The sequence below is a fragment of the Carassius auratus genome, unplaced genomic scaffold (genome assembly GCF_003368295.1).
Source record: "Carassius auratus strain Wakin unplaced genomic scaffold, ASM336829v1 scaf_tig00012836, whole genome shotgun sequence".
Lineage (NCBI taxonomy): Eukaryota > Metazoa > Chordata > Actinopteri > Cypriniformes > Cyprinidae > Carassius > Carassius auratus.
Window position 1 is genome coordinate 16,529 of NW_020524333.1, and position 15,820 is coordinate 32,348.

General features: G+C 38.9%; 2 protein-coding genes and 17 non-coding genes across 20 annotated transcripts; 1 reads left to right on the forward strand and 18 right to left on the reverse strand.

Moving 5' to 3' along the window:
* Positions 1-187: 187 nt before the first annotated feature.
* trnal-caa (transfer RNA leucine (anticodon CAA)) lies at positions 188-299 on the reverse strand. The gene is made up of 2 exons: positions 262-299; positions 188-233 (listed from the first exon to the last, which is right to left on the reverse strand). It is a non-coding gene; the product is annotated as a tRNA-Leu (tRNA).
* Positions 300-806: 507 nt separating this feature from the next.
* LOC113073726 (uncharacterized) lies at positions 807-2,402 on the forward strand. 2 transcript variants are annotated; one of them, XM_026246510.1, is made up of 7 exons: positions 807-1,165; positions 1,276-1,346; positions 1,448-1,624; positions 1,789-1,829; positions 1,900-1,962; positions 2,043-2,093; positions 2,165-2,402. In XM_026246510.1, exons 1-7 carry the CDS (start codon positions 996-998, stop codon positions 2,396-2,398), a joined length of 807 nt encoding a protein of 268 aa, XP_026102295.1. In that variant the 5' UTR covers positions 807-995; the 3' UTR covers positions 2,399-2,402. The 2 variants fall into 2 exon arrangements, with proteins under 2 accessions (XP_026102295.1, XP_026102296.1); XM_026246511.1 differs by having other exon boundaries at positions 1,279-1,346.
* An 81-nt stretch (positions 2,403-2,483) lies between these two features.
* On the reverse strand, positions 2,484-3,922 carry LOC113073725 (putative nuclease HARBI1). Its single transcript, XM_026246509.1, has 4 exons — positions 3,422-3,922; positions 3,221-3,336; positions 2,982-3,093; positions 2,484-2,891 (listed from the first exon to the last, which is right to left on the reverse strand). Exons 1-4 carry the CDS (start codon positions 3,852-3,854, stop codon positions 2,518-2,520), a joined length of 1,035 nt encoding a protein of 344 aa, XP_026102294.1. The 5' UTR covers positions 3,855-3,922; the 3' UTR covers positions 2,484-2,517.
* A 466-nt stretch (positions 3,923-4,388) lies between these two features.
* trnal-caa (transfer RNA leucine (anticodon CAA)) lies at positions 4,389-4,500 on the reverse strand. The gene is made up of 2 exons: positions 4,463-4,500; positions 4,389-4,434 (listed from the first exon to the last, which is right to left on the reverse strand). It is a non-coding gene; the product is annotated as a tRNA-Leu (tRNA).
* A 546-nt stretch (positions 4,501-5,046) lies between these two features.
* On the reverse strand, positions 5,047-5,158 carry trnal-caa (transfer RNA leucine (anticodon CAA)). Its single transcript has 2 exons — positions 5,121-5,158; positions 5,047-5,092 (listed from the first exon to the last, which is right to left on the reverse strand). It is a non-coding gene; the product is annotated as a tRNA-Leu (tRNA).
* Positions 5,159-5,826: 668 nt separating this feature from the next.
* On the reverse strand, positions 5,827-5,938 carry trnal-caa (transfer RNA leucine (anticodon CAA)). The gene is made up of 2 exons: positions 5,901-5,938; positions 5,827-5,872 (listed from the first exon to the last, which is right to left on the reverse strand). It is a non-coding gene; the product is annotated as a tRNA-Leu (tRNA).
* A 546-nt stretch (positions 5,939-6,484) lies between these two features.
* Positions 6,485-6,596, reverse strand: trnal-caa (transfer RNA leucine (anticodon CAA)). Its single transcript has 2 exons — positions 6,559-6,596; positions 6,485-6,519 (listed from the first exon to the last, which is right to left on the reverse strand). It is a non-coding gene; the product is annotated as a tRNA-Leu (tRNA).
* Positions 6,597-7,142: 546 nt separating this feature from the next.
* Positions 7,143-7,254, reverse strand: trnal-caa (transfer RNA leucine (anticodon CAA)). Its single transcript has 2 exons — positions 7,217-7,254; positions 7,143-7,188 (listed from the first exon to the last, which is right to left on the reverse strand). It is a non-coding gene; the product is annotated as a tRNA-Leu (tRNA).
* A 546-nt stretch (positions 7,255-7,800) lies between these two features.
* Positions 7,801-7,912, reverse strand: trnal-caa (transfer RNA leucine (anticodon CAA)). Its single transcript has 2 exons — positions 7,875-7,912; positions 7,801-7,846 (listed from the first exon to the last, which is right to left on the reverse strand). It is a non-coding gene; the product is annotated as a tRNA-Leu (tRNA).
* A 548-nt stretch (positions 7,913-8,460) lies between these two features.
* On the reverse strand, positions 8,461-8,572 carry trnal-caa (transfer RNA leucine (anticodon CAA)). The gene is made up of 2 exons: positions 8,535-8,572; positions 8,461-8,506 (listed from the first exon to the last, which is right to left on the reverse strand). It is a non-coding gene; the product is annotated as a tRNA-Leu (tRNA).
* Positions 8,573-9,118: 546 nt separating this feature from the next.
* On the reverse strand, positions 9,119-9,230 carry trnal-caa (transfer RNA leucine (anticodon CAA)). The gene is made up of 2 exons: positions 9,193-9,230; positions 9,119-9,164 (listed from the first exon to the last, which is right to left on the reverse strand). It is a non-coding gene; the product is annotated as a tRNA-Leu (tRNA).
* Positions 9,231-9,776: 546 nt separating this feature from the next.
* On the reverse strand, positions 9,777-9,888 carry trnal-caa (transfer RNA leucine (anticodon CAA)). Its single transcript has 2 exons — positions 9,851-9,888; positions 9,777-9,822 (listed from the first exon to the last, which is right to left on the reverse strand). It is a non-coding gene; the product is annotated as a tRNA-Leu (tRNA).
* A 546-nt stretch (positions 9,889-10,434) lies between these two features.
* trnal-caa (transfer RNA leucine (anticodon CAA)) lies at positions 10,435-10,546 on the reverse strand. Its single transcript has 2 exons — positions 10,509-10,546; positions 10,435-10,480 (listed from the first exon to the last, which is right to left on the reverse strand). It is a non-coding gene; the product is annotated as a tRNA-Leu (tRNA).
* A 546-nt stretch (positions 10,547-11,092) lies between these two features.
* Positions 11,093-11,204, reverse strand: trnal-caa (transfer RNA leucine (anticodon CAA)). The gene is made up of 2 exons: positions 11,167-11,204; positions 11,093-11,138 (listed from the first exon to the last, which is right to left on the reverse strand). It is a non-coding gene; the product is annotated as a tRNA-Leu (tRNA).
* Positions 11,205-11,750: 546 nt separating this feature from the next.
* On the reverse strand, positions 11,751-11,862 carry trnal-caa (transfer RNA leucine (anticodon CAA)). Its single transcript has 2 exons — positions 11,825-11,862; positions 11,751-11,796 (listed from the first exon to the last, which is right to left on the reverse strand). It is a non-coding gene; the product is annotated as a tRNA-Leu (tRNA).
* A 546-nt stretch (positions 11,863-12,408) lies between these two features.
* Positions 12,409-12,520, reverse strand: trnal-caa (transfer RNA leucine (anticodon CAA)). The gene is made up of 2 exons: positions 12,483-12,520; positions 12,409-12,454 (listed from the first exon to the last, which is right to left on the reverse strand). It is a non-coding gene; the product is annotated as a tRNA-Leu (tRNA).
* Positions 12,521-13,066: 546 nt separating this feature from the next.
* On the reverse strand, positions 13,067-13,177 carry trnal-caa (transfer RNA leucine (anticodon CAA)). Its single transcript has 2 exons — positions 13,140-13,177; positions 13,067-13,112 (listed from the first exon to the last, which is right to left on the reverse strand). It is a non-coding gene; the product is annotated as a tRNA-Leu (tRNA).
* Positions 13,178-13,724: 547 nt separating this feature from the next.
* Positions 13,725-13,837, reverse strand: trnal-caa (transfer RNA leucine (anticodon CAA)). The gene is made up of 2 exons: positions 13,800-13,837; positions 13,725-13,770 (listed from the first exon to the last, which is right to left on the reverse strand). It is a non-coding gene; the product is annotated as a tRNA-Leu (tRNA).
* A 1,331-nt stretch (positions 13,838-15,168) lies between these two features.
* Positions 15,169-15,279, reverse strand: trnal-caa (transfer RNA leucine (anticodon CAA)). Its single transcript has 2 exons — positions 15,242-15,279; positions 15,169-15,214 (listed from the first exon to the last, which is right to left on the reverse strand). It is a non-coding gene; the product is annotated as a tRNA-Leu (tRNA).
* Between the last annotated feature and the right edge of the window lie 541 nt (positions 15,280-15,820).

Below are 15,820 nucleotides of genomic sequence, written 5' to 3' on the forward strand. Positions count from 1 at the left end.
TGTATTTCTAGTCTGCTCACTAAAAAAGAGTCTTTGTCAGAAGTCAGATTTGAACCCAAGGCTACATTTGGAGGCTGGAAAGGACAGTTTCATCACTAGAGTTGGTTAGAGGCTAAGTAAAGTGTCCAAACTGTAGAATTTACTCTCTAAACGTTGATTCCAAGTCAGCTGACTTCAAAAGATCCATTGTCAGAAGTGGGATTTGAACCCACGCCTCCATTTGGAGACCAGAAACCTCAGCAACTGAGAAGGGGGATGTGTCTTGAGTCTGGCGCCTTAGACCACTCGGCCATTCTGACATATTCTACAAGTAATTGAGATGCAATTCTATCAGTGAAGTTGTTCAGATGGCATAATAAAGGATGTAAAATATATTATTTGTTGTCTCATAATTAATTCCATTTCTATTTCTAGTCTAGTCATTCCAAAAGAGCATTTGTCAGAAGTGTGAGTAGATCCCGCACCTCCATTGGGGAATCAGAAAACTCAGCAACTGAGAGGGGTGAAAATTCTTGAGTTTGGCGCCTTGGAGCACTGTGCCTTTTTGACATATTCACCCAAATAACTGAAGTGCAATTCTCACAGTGAAGTTGGTCAGATGGAAAAAATAAAGGATCCAAATATATATATTTTTGATTGTCTCATAATTAGTTACAATTATATTTCTAGTCTGCTCACTACAAAAGAGTCTTTGTCAGAAGTCAGATTTGAACCCAAGGCTACATTTGGAGGCTGGAAAGGACAGTTTTATCACTAGAGCTGGGGGCTGTTCCATAAAAGCAGCTTAGAAAAGCGGGGAATAAAGTCCAAAACCTGACTTGAATGAGCCGAGCTAAACATCCGCGCTTAAATTGGTTCCATAACAGTAAGTTGAGGATCATGTGATTTTACTAATTTGAGTCAGGTTTAAATAGTCTAGATAATTGCGCGTGCACGCCATTGTTTAAAAGTCCTGAAAAGTCGAGCATGGGTCAATCGATTTACTGTGGGCTACCATGGCAACAAAAGGAAAAGATAGAGCAGCGATGTTCACGGCAACGGAACAGCGTTTGCTATTGGAAACATATGAAGAATTTAAAGATGTCATCACCAAAAAAGGCAATACAGCGGCAATAAATAAAGCAAGAGAGAAAGGTTGGCAGGAAATTGCTGATCGTCTCAATGCGTAAGTAGCGGTGTAAGCTATTTAAAATAATTTATCAACATTGAATGTGTGTCACAATACATTGCAAAGTTTGTGTGTGAATAACAGTAATGTTAATTGCTTTCATGCAGCAGCAACTTAAGTGAAGGAAAAAGAACCTGGCAGCAGGTGAAAATAAAATATAAAAATATAGTTCAGAATGGTAAGTAAATCTAATGGGATGTATATATGTAATCAATGCCAGCTTGAAGTTACAACTATTCAGGGTTTTTTTTTTTTATGTATTTTTTTTTTTAATTGCAGCGACCAAAAAGAAGACTGAGGTTGCTGGCACTGGGGGAGGGCCACCACCAGCCAGCTTCACTCCTGCAGAGGAGCTGGCTTTGGAAATTAATAAAGGGAGGCCCGTCCTTGAGGGAATAGAGGGGGGGACATCATCTAAAATTATATCACGTAGTATAAGTAGTGAGTATATAAAAGGTGTGTGTGTTTTATTCGCATTATTCCTTCCTGACTAACTGATTTCCTCCTTCCTTAGGCATTGTAAACCTAAGTACATCATAGCAGTAATGTCACGTAGAAGTACTTGTGCTACTGTAATGGTGCATTTTGGTAAAAAAAAATATATATTTTTTTCTATCAAGATTCTGTATGCTGTATGGATCCACCAGACATCATGTTGCCTGTGAGTATGAGACCTTTTAAATAAGACATGTAAGCTAATGATTTTAACTGAGTTTAATCCGTGGTCACAGGGAGAAGTGATGGGAGTTGAGGAGGATGAGGAGACTGTGTCTGTATGTTCAAGGAGGCCTGAGGTAGACACAGGTTCCATGTGATACTTTATTGAATATAAAAAGTGTACTTGTGTGATAAAATGATCATAATGTGTTTTCAGGATGCTGACACTGTTCTAGAGCCCTCTCAGTCTGGGACAACATGTGACAAAGTGAGTATTAAGAAATGAAAACAATGTGACAAGAGTATTCAATGAAATAACTTAAATCTATGTTGCTACAGAACCCAGAAAACATAAAAGGAGTGTATAAACGCTACCTCCTTAAACAAATGGAAGTGATTGATATCGACATCCAGTATAAAAAACTGAAGATGAGGAAGTTGGAGCTGGAAATTCAACAGCTACAGAAAAATGCAAGTAGAACTACCATTTTTAAAAAAGGAAAAGAAAAAAAAAAAGCCCTTTTTGATCACTTTCCACAACATTTATTTGTGTTTTCACCCCTAACAGGCTGATTCAATCTGAATAAAGACAAATCACATTATATACTTTGACTTCTGTGTGTTTGTTCAACTAAGGAGAAAGTTGAGGGGCCAGTGGAACATTTTAAAGGCTACACATGGTTTAGATCATATTAAGCAAAATAATTATTTGCATATGTGTCTCGTATAAGTCTGCCGGTTTCATTTTCTTCCAATACTGCCTCATTGCCCCAGTCTTCCTCTTCAGCAATCCTTGGTTGCCTCTCTCTCCTCAGACAAGCAATGTCATGGAGCACTACACAAGCAACTACAATGTCACATGCCCTAGGTGGAGTCACTCTGAGGTGCTTCAGGCACTGAAACCTTGACTTTATCAGCCCAAATGCCATCTCTATACGACCTCTTGTGCGTGCATGGGCAATGTTGTAGCGGTGCTGTGCCTCTGTCTGGGGCTCCTGATAGGGAGTCAAGAGGTAAGGCAGGCATGGGTATCCCTTGTCTCCCAGCAAAACTCCTGAGAATTCTCCTGCATAGACAGAATGAATATATAGATATATAATGTTTTTTTTTTTTCTTTTTATAAGACTTTTTGCGATTTAAGTGATTACTAGCATACCTCTTGCTAGTTGCTGGTAGAGAGATGAGGCTCTAAAGATTCTGGAGTCATGCACAGAGCCTGGCCATTTGGCCTCTACATTTGTGATGATGCAATCTGCATCACTAATCATCTAAAATAAATTTAAACCTGTAGGTCACTACATTTGAATTGCAATGAACTAAACACTGGTGCCCAGCTTAGTACAGAACACTCAGTGCTAGAGCATAGCCTTCAATATCATCTCAGTGGGACCGTACCTGTACATTGATGCTGTGTACTGATTTCCTATTCACAAAGTCCGCTTCATGTGGACCAGACGGACACTTAATACGCACATGGGTGCAGTCCAATGCACCGATAACATTTGGGAAACCTAGGAAAATTATTTTTTTTAAATTTTCCCATGTAAAATCAACAGTCAAGAAATATTTCCATGTTTTATAGTTATTTGAACTTACCAGCTATTCCATAAAAGGCATGTTTAATGGTACGAATAGCTTTGTGGCCAGGGAATGTGATGAACACATTGAGTAGTCTTTTTAAAGAAAGGTACACAGTTCGTACAGAGCGGCAAACTGATGCTTTGCTGATATTCTCTGCATCTCCAACTGTGTACAAAAATGTTCCACTGGCAAAAAAGCGAAGTGCAATGCACACCATCTGTGGGACTGTGAGCGCTCTGTTGCGGCGTGTATTATTTGCAATGTATGGGCTTAGTAATCTACAAATATATGCAATCCCATCTCTTGAGAACCTATATCGCTCATACAGGTAGCTGTCATTAAAAGCCAATGGGTCTGACCTGTCTCTGAAAGTTCTCTCTCTTTGAAATGCCCTCCGCAAGACTATAGCTCCTTCATCCACCACCTCTTCTATGAAAGGACATGCCATGATTAAGTTTGGAGACGAGTTCAGCTCCCTATTTATATACTTTTAATTAATTACCAAACTCATTAACCAAACTCACCAATTAAACACAAGTTTTGAACATTTCTTAGTGTATTTATACCTTATAATTTCTTACATTTATTAGTAAAGTCCATTTCCTTATTTATTTATTTATATTTAAAAAAAATATATTAATAGTGGTTAAGTAAAATAAAATGACATCGAAATACCAGCAGGTGAGTATAAATAGTATGCTCGTTAAGTCTGAACTCAGACTTAGCCTGACAGTTAGCCTGCCCCGGACCAGGTTAATTTGCCAGCATAAGTTGCCGGGGGAACTGAGTTTGAACTTTTTTAAGTTTGATTTATGAAACCGAATCTACCAAAAATAAGCCTGACTAACCGAAATAAGCCTGGCTTATACTCTAATCTTGGTTTATGGAACAGCCCCCTGGTTAGAAGCGAAGCAAAGTGTCCAAACTGTAGAATTAAATCTCTAAACATTGATTGCAAGTCAGTTGACTTCAAAAGAACCACTGTCAGAAGTGGGATTTGAACCCACGCCTCCATTTGGAGACCAGAAACCTCAGCAACTGAGAAGGGGGATGTGTCTTGAGTCTGGCGCCTTAGACCACTCGGCGATTCTGACACATTCAGCAAGTAGTTGAGGTGCAATTCTATCAGTGAAGTTGTTCAGATGGCATAATAAAGGATGTAAAATATATTATTTGTTGTCTCATAATTAATTCCATTTCTATTTCTAGTCTAGTCATTCCAAAAGAGCATTTGTCAGAAGTGTGAGTAGATCCCGCACCTCCATTGGGGAATCAGAAAACTCAGCAAGTGAGAGGGGTGAAAATTCTTGAGTTTGGCGCCTTGGAGCACTGTGCCTTTTTGACATATTCACCCAAATAACTGAAGTGCAATTCTCACAGTGAAGTTGGTCAGATGGAAAAAATAAAGGATCCAAATATATATATTTTTGATTGTCTCATAATTAGTTACAATTGTATTTCTAGTCTGCTCACTACAAAAGAGTCTTTGTCAGAAGTCCGATTTGAATCCAAGGCTACATTTGGAGGCTGGAAAGGACAGTTTTATCACTAGAGCTGGTTAGAAGCAAAGGAAAGTGTCCAAACTGTAGAATTAAATCTCTAAACGTTGATTGCAAGTCAGTTGACTTCAAAAGAACCATTGTCAGAAGTGGGATTTGAACCCACGCCTCCATTTGGAGACCAGAAACCTCAGCAACTGAGAAGGGGGATGTGTCTTGAGTCTGGCGCCTTAGACCACTCGGCCATTCTGACATATTCCGCAAATAGTTGAGGTGAAATTCTATCAGTGAAGTTCTTCAGATGTCATAATAAAGGATGTAAAATATATTATTTGTTTTCTCATAATTAATTCCATTTCTATTTCTAGTCTAGTCATATTCCGCAAATAGTTGAGGTGAAATTCTATCAGTGAAGTTCTTCAGATGTCATAATAAAGGATGTAAAATATATTATTTGTTGTCTCATAATTAATTCCATTTCTATTTCTAGTCTAGTCATTCCAAAAGAGCATTTGTCAGAAGTGTGAGTAGATCCCGCACCTCCATTGGGGAATCAGAAAACTCAGCAACTGAGAAGGGTGAAAATTCTTGAGTTTGGCGCCTTGGAGCACTGTGCCTTTTTGACATATTCACCCAAATAACTGAAGTGCAATTCTCACAGTGAAGTTGGTCAGATGGAAAAAATAAAGGATCCAAATATATATATTTTTGATTGTCTCATAATTAGTTACAATTATATTTCTAGTCTGCTCACTACAAAAGAGTCTTTGTCAGAAGTCCGATTTGAACCCAAGGCTACATTTGGAGGCTGGAAAGGACAGTTTTATCACTAGAGCTGGTTAGAAGCTAAGCAAAGTGTCCAAACTGTAGAATTTACTCTCTAAACGTTGATTCCAAGTCAGTTGACTTCAAAAGATCCATTGTCAGAAGTGGGATTTGAACCCACGCCTCCATTTGGAGACCAGAAACCTCAGCAACTGAGAAGGGGGATGTGTCTTGAGTCTGGCGCCTTAGACCACTCGGCCATTCTGACATATTCTGCAAGTAGTTGAGGTGCAATTCTATCAGTGAAGTTGTTCAGATGGCATAATAAAGGATGTAAAATATATTATTTGTTGTCTCATAATTAATTCCATTTCTATTTCTAGTCTAGTCATTCCAAAAGAGCATTTGTCAGAAGTGTGAGTAGATCCCGCACCTCCATTGGGGTATCAGAAAACTCAGCAACTGAGAGGGGTGAAAATTCTTGAGTTTGGCGCCTTGGAGCACTGTGCCTTTTTGACATATTCACCCAAATAACTGAAGTGCAATTCCCACAGTGAAGTTGGTCAGATGGAAAAAATAAAGGATCCAAATATATATATTTTTGATTGTCTCATAATTAGTTACAATTGTATTTCTAGTCTGCTCACTAAAAAAGAGTCTTTGTCAGAAGTCAGATTTGAACCCAAGGCTACATTTGGAGGCTGGAAAGGACAGTTTCATCACTAGAGTTGGTTAGAGGCTAAGTAAAGTGTCCAAACTGTAGAATTTACTCTCTAAACGTTGATTCCAAGTCAGCTGACTTCAAAAGATCCATTGTCAGAAGTGGGATTTGAACCCACGCCTCCATTTGGAGACCAGAAACCTCAGCAACTGAGAAGGGGGATGTGTCTTGAGTATGGCGCCTTAGACCACTCGGCCATTCTGACATATTCTGCAAGTAGTTGAGGTGCAATTCTATCAGTGAAGTTGTTCAGATGGCATAATAAAGGATGTAAAATATATTATTTGTTGTCTCATAATTAATTCCATTTCTATTTCTAGTCTAGTCATTCCAAAAGAGCATTTGTCAGAAGTGTGAGTAGATCCCGCACCTCCATTGGGGTATCAGAAAACTCAGCAACTGAGAAGGGTGAAAATTCTTGAGTTTGGCGCCTTGGAGCACTGTGCCTTTTTGACATATTCACCCAAATAACTGAAGTGCAATTCCCACAGTGAAGTTGGTCAGATGGAAAAAATAAAGGATCCAAATATATATATTTTTGATTGTCTCATAATTAGTTACAATTGTATTTCTAGTCTGCTCACTAAAAAAGAGTCTTTGTCAGAAGTCAGATTTGAACCCAAGGCTACATTTGGAGGCTGGAAAGGACAGTTTCATCACTAGAGTTGGTTAGAGGCTAAGTAAAGTGTCCAAACTGTAGAATTTACTCTCTAAACGTTGATTCCAAGTCAGCTGACTTCAAAAGATCCATTGTCAGAAGTGGGATTTGAACCCACGCCTCCATTTGGAGACCAGAAACCTCAGCAACTGAGAAGGGGGATGTGTCTTGAGTCTGGCGCCTTAGACCACTCGGCCATTCTGACATATTCTGCAAGTAGTTGAGGTGCAATTCTATCAGTGAAGTTGTTCAGATGGCATAATAAAGGATGTAAAATATATTATTTGTTGTCTCATAATTAATTCCATTTCTATTTCTAGTCTAGTCATTCCAAAAGAGCATTTGTCAGAAGTGTGAGTAGATCCCGCACCTCCATTGGGGTATCAGAAAACTCAGCAACTGAGAGGGGTGAAAATTCTTGAGTTTGGCGCCTTGGAGCACTGTGCCCTTTTGACATATTCACCCAAATAACTGAAGTGCAATTCCCACAGTGAAGTTGGTCAGATGGAAAAAATAAAGGATCCAAATATATATATTTTTGATTGTCTCATAATTAGTTACAATTGTATTTCTAGTCTGCTCACTAAAAAAGAGTCTTTGTCAGAAGTCAGATTTGAACCCAAGGCTACATTTGGAGGCTGGAAAGGACAGTTTCATCACTAGAGTTGGTTAGAGGCTAAGTAAAGTGTCCAAACTGTAGAATTTACTCTCTAAACGTTGATTCCAAGTCAGCTGACTTCAAAAGATCCATTGTCAGAAGTGGGATTTGAACCCACGCCTCCATTTGGAGACCAGAAACCTCAGCAACTGAGAAGGGGGATGTGTCTTGAGTCTGGGGCCTTAGACCACTCGGCCATTCTGACATATTCTACAAGTAATTGAGATGCAATTCTATCAGTGAAGTTGTTCAGATGGCATAATAAAGGATGTAAAATATATTATTTGTTGTCTCATAATTAATTCCATTTCTATTTCTAGTCTAGTCATTCCAAAAGAGCATTTGTCAGAAGTGTGAGTAGATCCCGCACCTCCATTGGGGAATCAGAAAACTCAGCAACTAAGAGGGGTGAAAATTCTTGAGTTTGGCGCCTTGGAGCACTGTGCCTTTTTGACATATTCACCCAAATAACTGAAGTGCAATTCTCACAGTGAAGTTGGTCAGATGGAAAAAATAAAGGATCCAAATATATATATTTTTGATTGTCTCATAATTAGTTACAATTGTATTTCTAGTCTGCTCACTACAAAAGAGTCTTTGTCAGAAGTCCGATTTGAATCCAAGGCTACATTTGGAAGGCTGGAAAGGACAGTTTTATCACTAGAGCTGGTTAGAAGCGAAAGGAAAGTGTCCAAACTGTAGAATTAAATCTCTAAACGTTGATTGCAAGTCAGTTGACTTCAAAAGAACCATTGTCAGAAGTGGGATTTGAACCCACGCCTCCATTTGGAGACCAGAAACCTCAGCAACTGAGAAGGGGGATGTGTCTTGAGTCTGGCGCCTTAGACCACTCGGCCATTCTGACATATTACGCAAATAGTTGAGGTGAAATTCTATCAGTGAAGTTCTTCAGATGTCATAATAAAGGATGTAAAATATATTATTTGTTGTCTCATAATTAATTCCATTTCTATTTCTAGTCTAGTCATTCCAAAAGAGCATTTGTCAGAAGTGTGAGTAGATCCCGCACCTCCATTGGGGAATCAGAAAACTCAGCAACTGAGAGGGGTGAAAATTCTTGAGTTTGGCGCCTTGGAGCACTGTGCCTTTTTGACATATTCACCCAAATAACTGAAGTGCAATTCTCACAGTGAAGTTGGTCAGATGGAAAAAATAAAGGATCCAAATATATATATTTTTGATTGTCTCATAATTAGTTACAATTATATTTCTAGTCTGCTCACTACAAAAGAGTCTTTGTCAGAAGTCAGATTTGAACACAAGGCTACATTTGGAGGCTGGAAAGGACAGTTTCATCACTAGAGTTGGTTAGAGGCTAAGTAAAGTGTCCAAACTGTAGAATTTACTCTCTAAACGTTGATTCCAAGTCAGCTGACTTCAAAAGATCCATTGTCAGAAGTGGGATTTGAACCCACGCCTCCATTTGGAGACCAGAAACCTCAGCAACTGAGAAGGGGGATGTGTCTTGAGTCTGGCGCCTTAGACCACTCGGCCATTCTGACATATTCTACAAGTAATTGAGATGCAATTCTATCAGTGAAGTTGTTCAGATGGCATAATAAAGGATGTAAAATATATTATTTGTTGTCTCATAATTAATTCCATTTCTATTTCTAGTCTAGTCATTCCAAAAGAGCATTTGTCAGAAGTGTGAGTAGATCCCGCACCTCCATTGGGGAATCAGAAAACTCAGCAACTGAGAGGGGTGAAAATTCTTGAGTTTGGCGCCTTGGAGCACTGTGCCTTTTTGACATATTCACCCAAATAACTGAAGTGCAATTCTCACAGTGAAGTTGGTCAGATGGAAAAAATAAAGGATCCAAATATATATATTTTTGATTGTCTCATAATTAGTTACAATTATATTTGTAGTCTGCTCACTACAAAAGAGTCTTTGTCAGAAGTCCGATTTGAACCCAAGGCTACATTTGGAGGCTGGAAAGGACAGTTTTATCACTAGAGCTGGTTAGAAGCGAAGCAAAGTGTCCAAACTGTAGAATTTACTCTCTAAACGTTGATTCCAAGTCAGTTGACTTCAAAAGATCCATTGTCAGAAGTGGGATTTGAACCCACGCCTCCATTTGGAGACCAGAAACCTCAGCAACTGAGAAGGGGGATGTGTCTTGAGTCTGGCGCCTTAGACCACTCGGCCATTCTGACATATTCTGCAAGTAGTTGAGGTGCAATTCTATCAGTGAAGTTGTTCAGATGGCATAATAAAGGATGTAAAATATATTATTTGTTGTCTCATAATTAATTCCATTTCTATTTCTAGTCTAGTCATTCCAAAAGAGCATTTGTCAGAAGTGTGAGTAGATCCCGCACCTCCATTGGGGTATCAGAAAACTCAGCAACTGAGAGGGGTGAAAATTCTTGAGTTTGGCGCCTAGGAGCACTGTGCCTTTTTGACATATTCACCCAAATAACTGAAGTGCAATTCCCACAGTGAAGTTGGTCAGATGGAAAAAATAAAGGATCCCAATATATATATTTTTGATTGTCTCATAATTAGTTACAATTGTATTTCTAGTCTGCTCACTAAAAAAGAGTCTTTGTCAGAAGTCAGATTTGAACACAAGGCTACATTTGGAGGCTGGAAAGGACAGTTTCATCACTAGAGTTGGTTAGAGGCTAAGTAAAGTGTCCAAACTGTAGAATTTACTCTCTAAACGTTGATTCCAAGACAGCTGACTTCAAAAGATCCAGTGTCAGAAGTGGGATTTGAACCCACGCCTCCATTTGGAGACCAGAAACCTCAGCAACTGAGAAGGGGGATGTGTCTTGAGTCTGGCGCCTTAGACCACTCGGCCATTCTGACATATTCTACAAGTAATTGAGATGCAATTCTATCAGTGAAGTTGTTCAGATGGCATAATAAAGAATGTAAAATATATTATTTGTTGTCTCATAATTAATTCCATTTCTATTTCTAGTCTAGTCATTCCAAAAGAGCATTTGTCAGAAGTGTGAGTAGATCCCGCACCTCCATTGGGGAATCAGAAAACTCAGCAACTGAGAGGGGTGAAAATTCTTGAGTTTGGCGCCTTGGAGCACTGTGCCTTTTTGACATATTCACCCAAATAACTGAAGTGCAATTCTCACAGTGAAGTTGGTCAGATGGAAAAAATAAAGGATCCAAATATATATATTTTTGATTGTCTCATAATTAGTTACAATTATATTTCTAGTCTGCTCACTACAAAAGAGTCTTTGTCAGAAGTCAGATTTGAACCCAAGGCTACATTTGGAGGCTGGAAAGGACAGTTTTATCACTAGAGCTGGTTAGAAGCGAAGCAAAGTGTCCAAACTGTAGAATTAAATCTCTAAACATTGATTGCAAGTCAGTTGACTTCAAAAGAACCACTGTCAGAAGTGGGATTTGAACCCACGCCTCCATTTGGAGACCAGAAACCTCAGCAACTGAGAAGGGGGATGTGTCTTGAGTCTGGCGCCTTAGACCACTCGGCGATTCTGACACATTCAGCAAGTAGTTGAGGTGCAATTCTATCAGTGAAGTTGTTCAGATGGCATAATAAAGGATGTAAAATATATTATTTGTTGTCTCATAATTAATTCCATTTCTATTTCTAGTCTAGTCATTCAAAAAGAGCATTTGTCAGAAGTGTGAGTAGATCCCGCACCTCCATTGGGGAATCAGAAAACTCAGCAAGTGAGAGGGGTGAAAATTCTTGAGTTTGGCGCCTTGGAGCACTGTGCCTTTTTGACATATTCACCCAAATAACTGAAGTGCAATTCTCACAATGAAGTTGGTCAGATGGAAAAAATAAAGGATCCAAATATATATATTTTTGATTGTCTCATAATTAGTTACAATTGTATTTCTAGTCTGCTCACTACAAAAGAGTCTTTGTCAGAAGTCCGATTTGAATCCAAGGCTACATTTGGAGGCTGGAAAGGACAGTTTTATCACTAGAGCTGGTTAGAAGCAAAGGAAAGTGTCCAAACTGTAGAATTAAATCTCTAAACGTTGATTGCAAGTCAGTTGACTTCAAAAGATCCATTGTCAGAAGTGGGATTTGAACCCACGCCTCCATTTGGAGACCAGAAACCTCAGCAACTGAGAAGGGGGATGTGTCTTGAGTCTGGCGCCTTAGACCACTCGGCCATTCTGACATATTCTGCAAGTAGTTGAGGTGCAATTCTATCAGTGAAGTTGTTCAGATGGCATAATAAAGGATGTAAAATATATTATTTGTTGTCTCATAATTAATTCCATTTCTATTTCTAGTCTAGTCATTCCAAAAGAGCATTTGTCAGAAGTGTGAGTAGATCCCGCACCTCCATTGGGGTATCAGAAAACTCAGCAACTGAGAGGGGTGAAAATTCTTGAGTTTGGCGCCTAGGAGCACTGTGCCTTTTTGACATATTCACCCAAATAACTGAAGTGCAATTCCCACAGTGAAGTTGGTCAGATGGAAAAAATAAAGGATCCCAATATATATATTTTTGATTGTCTCATAATTAGTTACAATTGTATTTCTAGTCTGCTCACTAAAAAAGAGTCTTTGTCAGAAGTCAGATTTGAACACAAGGCTACATTTGGAGGCTGGAAAGGACAGTTTCATCACTAGAGTTGGTTAGAGGCTAAGTAAAGTGTCCAAACTGTAGAATTTACTCTCTAAACGTTGATTCCAAGTCAGCTGACTTCAAAAGATCCAGTGTCAGAAGTGGGATTTGAACCCACGCCTCCATTTGGAGACCAGAAACCTCAGCAACTGAGAAGGGGGATGTGTCTTGAGTCTGGCGCCTTAGACCACTCGGCCATTCTGACATATTCTACAAGTAATTGAGATGCAATTCTATCAGTGAAGTTGTTCAGATGGCATAATAAAGAATGTAAAATATATTATTTGTTGTCTCATAATTAATTCCATTTCTATTTCTAGTCTAGTCATTCCAAAAGAGCATTTGTCAGAAGTGTGAGTAGATCCCGCACCTCCATTGGGGAATCAGAAAACTCAGCAACTGAGAGGGGTGAAAATTCTTGAGTTTGGCGCCTTGGAGCACTGTGCCTTTTTGACATATTCACCCAAATAACTGAAGTGCAATTCTCACAGTGAAGTTGGTCAGATGGAAAAAATAAAGGATCCAAATATATATATTTTTGATTGTCTCATAATTAGTTACAATTATATTTCTAGTCTGCTCACTACAAAAGAGTCTTTGTCAGAAGTCAGATTTGAACCCAAGGCTACATTTGGAGGCTGGAAAGGACAGTTTTATCACTAGAGCTGGTTAGAAGCGAAGCAAAGTGTCCAAACTGTAGAATTAAATCTCTAAACATTGATTGCAAGTCAGTTGACTTCAAAAGAACCACTGTCAGAAGTGGGATTTGAACCCACGCCTCCATTTGGAGACCAGAAACCTCAGCAACTGAGAAGGGGATGTGTCTTGAGTCTGGCGCCTTAGACCACTCGGCGATTCTGACACATTCAGCAAGTAGTTGAGGTGCAAATTCTATCAGTGAAGTTGTTCAGATGGCATAATAAAGGATGTAAAATATATTATTTGTTGTCTCATAATTAATTCCATTTCTATTTCTAGTCTAGTCATTCCAAAAGAGCATTTGTCAGAAGTGTGAGTAGATCCCGCACCTCCATTGGGGAATCAGAAAACTCAGCAAGTGAGAGGGGTGAAAATTCTTGAGTTTGGCGCCTTGGAGCACTGTGCCTTTTTGACATATTCACCCAAATAACTGAAGTGCAATTCTCACAGTGAAGTTGGTCAGATGGAAAAAATAAAGGATCCAAATATATATATTTTTGATTGTCTCATAATTAGTTACAATTGTATTTCTAGTCTGCTCACTACAAAAGAGTCTTTGTCAGAAGTCCGATTTGAATCCAAGGCTACATTTGGAGGCTGGAAAGGACAGTTTTATCACTAGAGCTGGTTAGAAGCAAAGGAAAGTGTCCAAACTGTAGAATTAAATCTCTAAACGTTGATTGCAAGTCAGTTGACTTCAAAAGAACCATTGTCAGAAGTGGGATTTGAACCCACGCCTCCATTTGGAGACCAGAAACCTCAGCAACTGAGAAGGGGGATGGTGTCTTGAGTCTGGCGCCTTAGACCACTCGGCCATTCTGACATATTCCGCAAAATAGTTGAGGTGAAATTCTATCAGTGAAGTTCTTCAGATGTCAATAATAAAGGATGTAAAATATATTATTTGTTTTCTCATAATTAATTCCATTTCTATTCTAGTCTAGTCATATTCCGCAAATAGTTTGAGGTGAAATTCTATCAGTGAAGTTCTTCAGATGTCATAATAAAGGATGTAAAATATATTATTTGTTGTTCTCATAATTAATTCCATTTCTATTTCTAGTCTAGTCATTCCAAAAGAGCATTTGTCAGAAGTGTGAGTAGATCCCGCACCTCCATTGGGGAATCAGAAAACTCAGCAACTGAGAAGGGTGAAAATTCTTGAGTTTGGCGCCTTGGAGCACTGTGCCTTTTTGACATATTCACCCAAATAACTGAAGTGCAATTCTCACAGTGAAGTTGGTCAGATGGAAAAAATAAAGGATCCAAATATATATATTTTTGATTGTCTCATAATTAGTTACAATTATATTTCTAGTCTGCTCACTACAAAAGAGTCTTTGTCAGAAGTCCGATTTGAACCCAAGGCTACATTTGGAGGCTGGAAAGGACAGTTTTATCACTAGAGCTGGTTAGAAGCGATGCAAAGTGTCCAAACTGTAGAATTTACTCTCTAAACGTTGATTCCAAGTCAGTTGACTTCAAAAGATCCATTGTCAGAAGTGGGATTTGAACCCCACGCCTCCATTTGGAGACCAGAAACCTCAGCAACTGAGAAGGGGGATGTGTCTTGAGTCTGGCGCCTTAGACCACTCGGCCATTCTGACATATTCTGCAAGTAGTTTGAGGTGCAATTCTATCAGTGAAGTTGTTCAGATGGCATAATAAAGGATGTAAAATATATTATTTGTTGTCTCATAATTAATTCCATTTCTATTTTCTAGTCTAGTCATTCCAAAAGAGCATTTGTCAGAAGTGTGAGTAGATCCCGCACCTCCATTGGGGTATCAGAAAACTCAGCAACTGAGAGGGGTGAAAATTCTTGAGTTTGGCGCCTTGGAGCACTGTGCCTTTTTGACATATTCACCCAAATAACTGAAGTGCAATTCCCACAGTGAAGTTGGTCAGATGGAAAAAATAAAGGATCCAAATATATATATTTTTGATTGTCTCATAATTAGTTACAATTGTATTTCTAGTCTGCTCACTAAAAAGAGTCTTTGTCAGAAGTCAGATTTGAACCCAAGGCTAAATTTGGAGGCTGGAAAGGACAGTTTCATCACTAGAGTTGGTTAGAGGCTAAGTAAAGTGTCCAAACTGTAGAATTTACTCTCTAAACGTTGATTCCAAGTCAGCTGACTTCAAAAGATCCATTGTCAGAAGTGGGATTTGAACCCACGCCTCCATTTGGAGACCAGAAACCTCAGCAACTGAGAAGGGGGATGTGTTTGAGTCTGGCGCCTTAGACCACTCGGCCATTCTGACATATTCTGGCAAGTAGTTGAGGTGCAATTCTATCAGTGAAGTTGTTCAGATGGCATAATAAAGGATGTAAAATATATTATTTGTTGTCTCATAATTAATTCCATTTCTATTTCTAGTCTAGTCATTCCAAAAGAGCATTTGTCAGAAGTGTGAGTAGATCCCGCACCTCCATTGGGAATCAGAAAACTCAGCAACTGAGAGGGGTGAAAATTCTTGAGTTTGGCGCCTTGGAGCACTGTGCCTTTTTGACATATTCACCCAAATAACTGAAGTGCAATTCTCACAGTGAAGTTGGTCAGATGGAAAAAATAAAGGATCCAAATATATATATTTTTGATTGTCTCATAATTAGTTACAATTGTATTTCTAGTCTGCTCACTACAAAAGAGTCTTTGTCAGAAGTCCGATTTGAATCCAAGGCTACATTTGGAGGCTGGAAAGGACAGTTTTATCACTAGAGCTGGTTAGAAGCGAAGGAAAGTGTCCAAACTGTAGAATTAAATCTCTAAACGTTGATTGCAAGTCAGCTGACTTCAAAAGA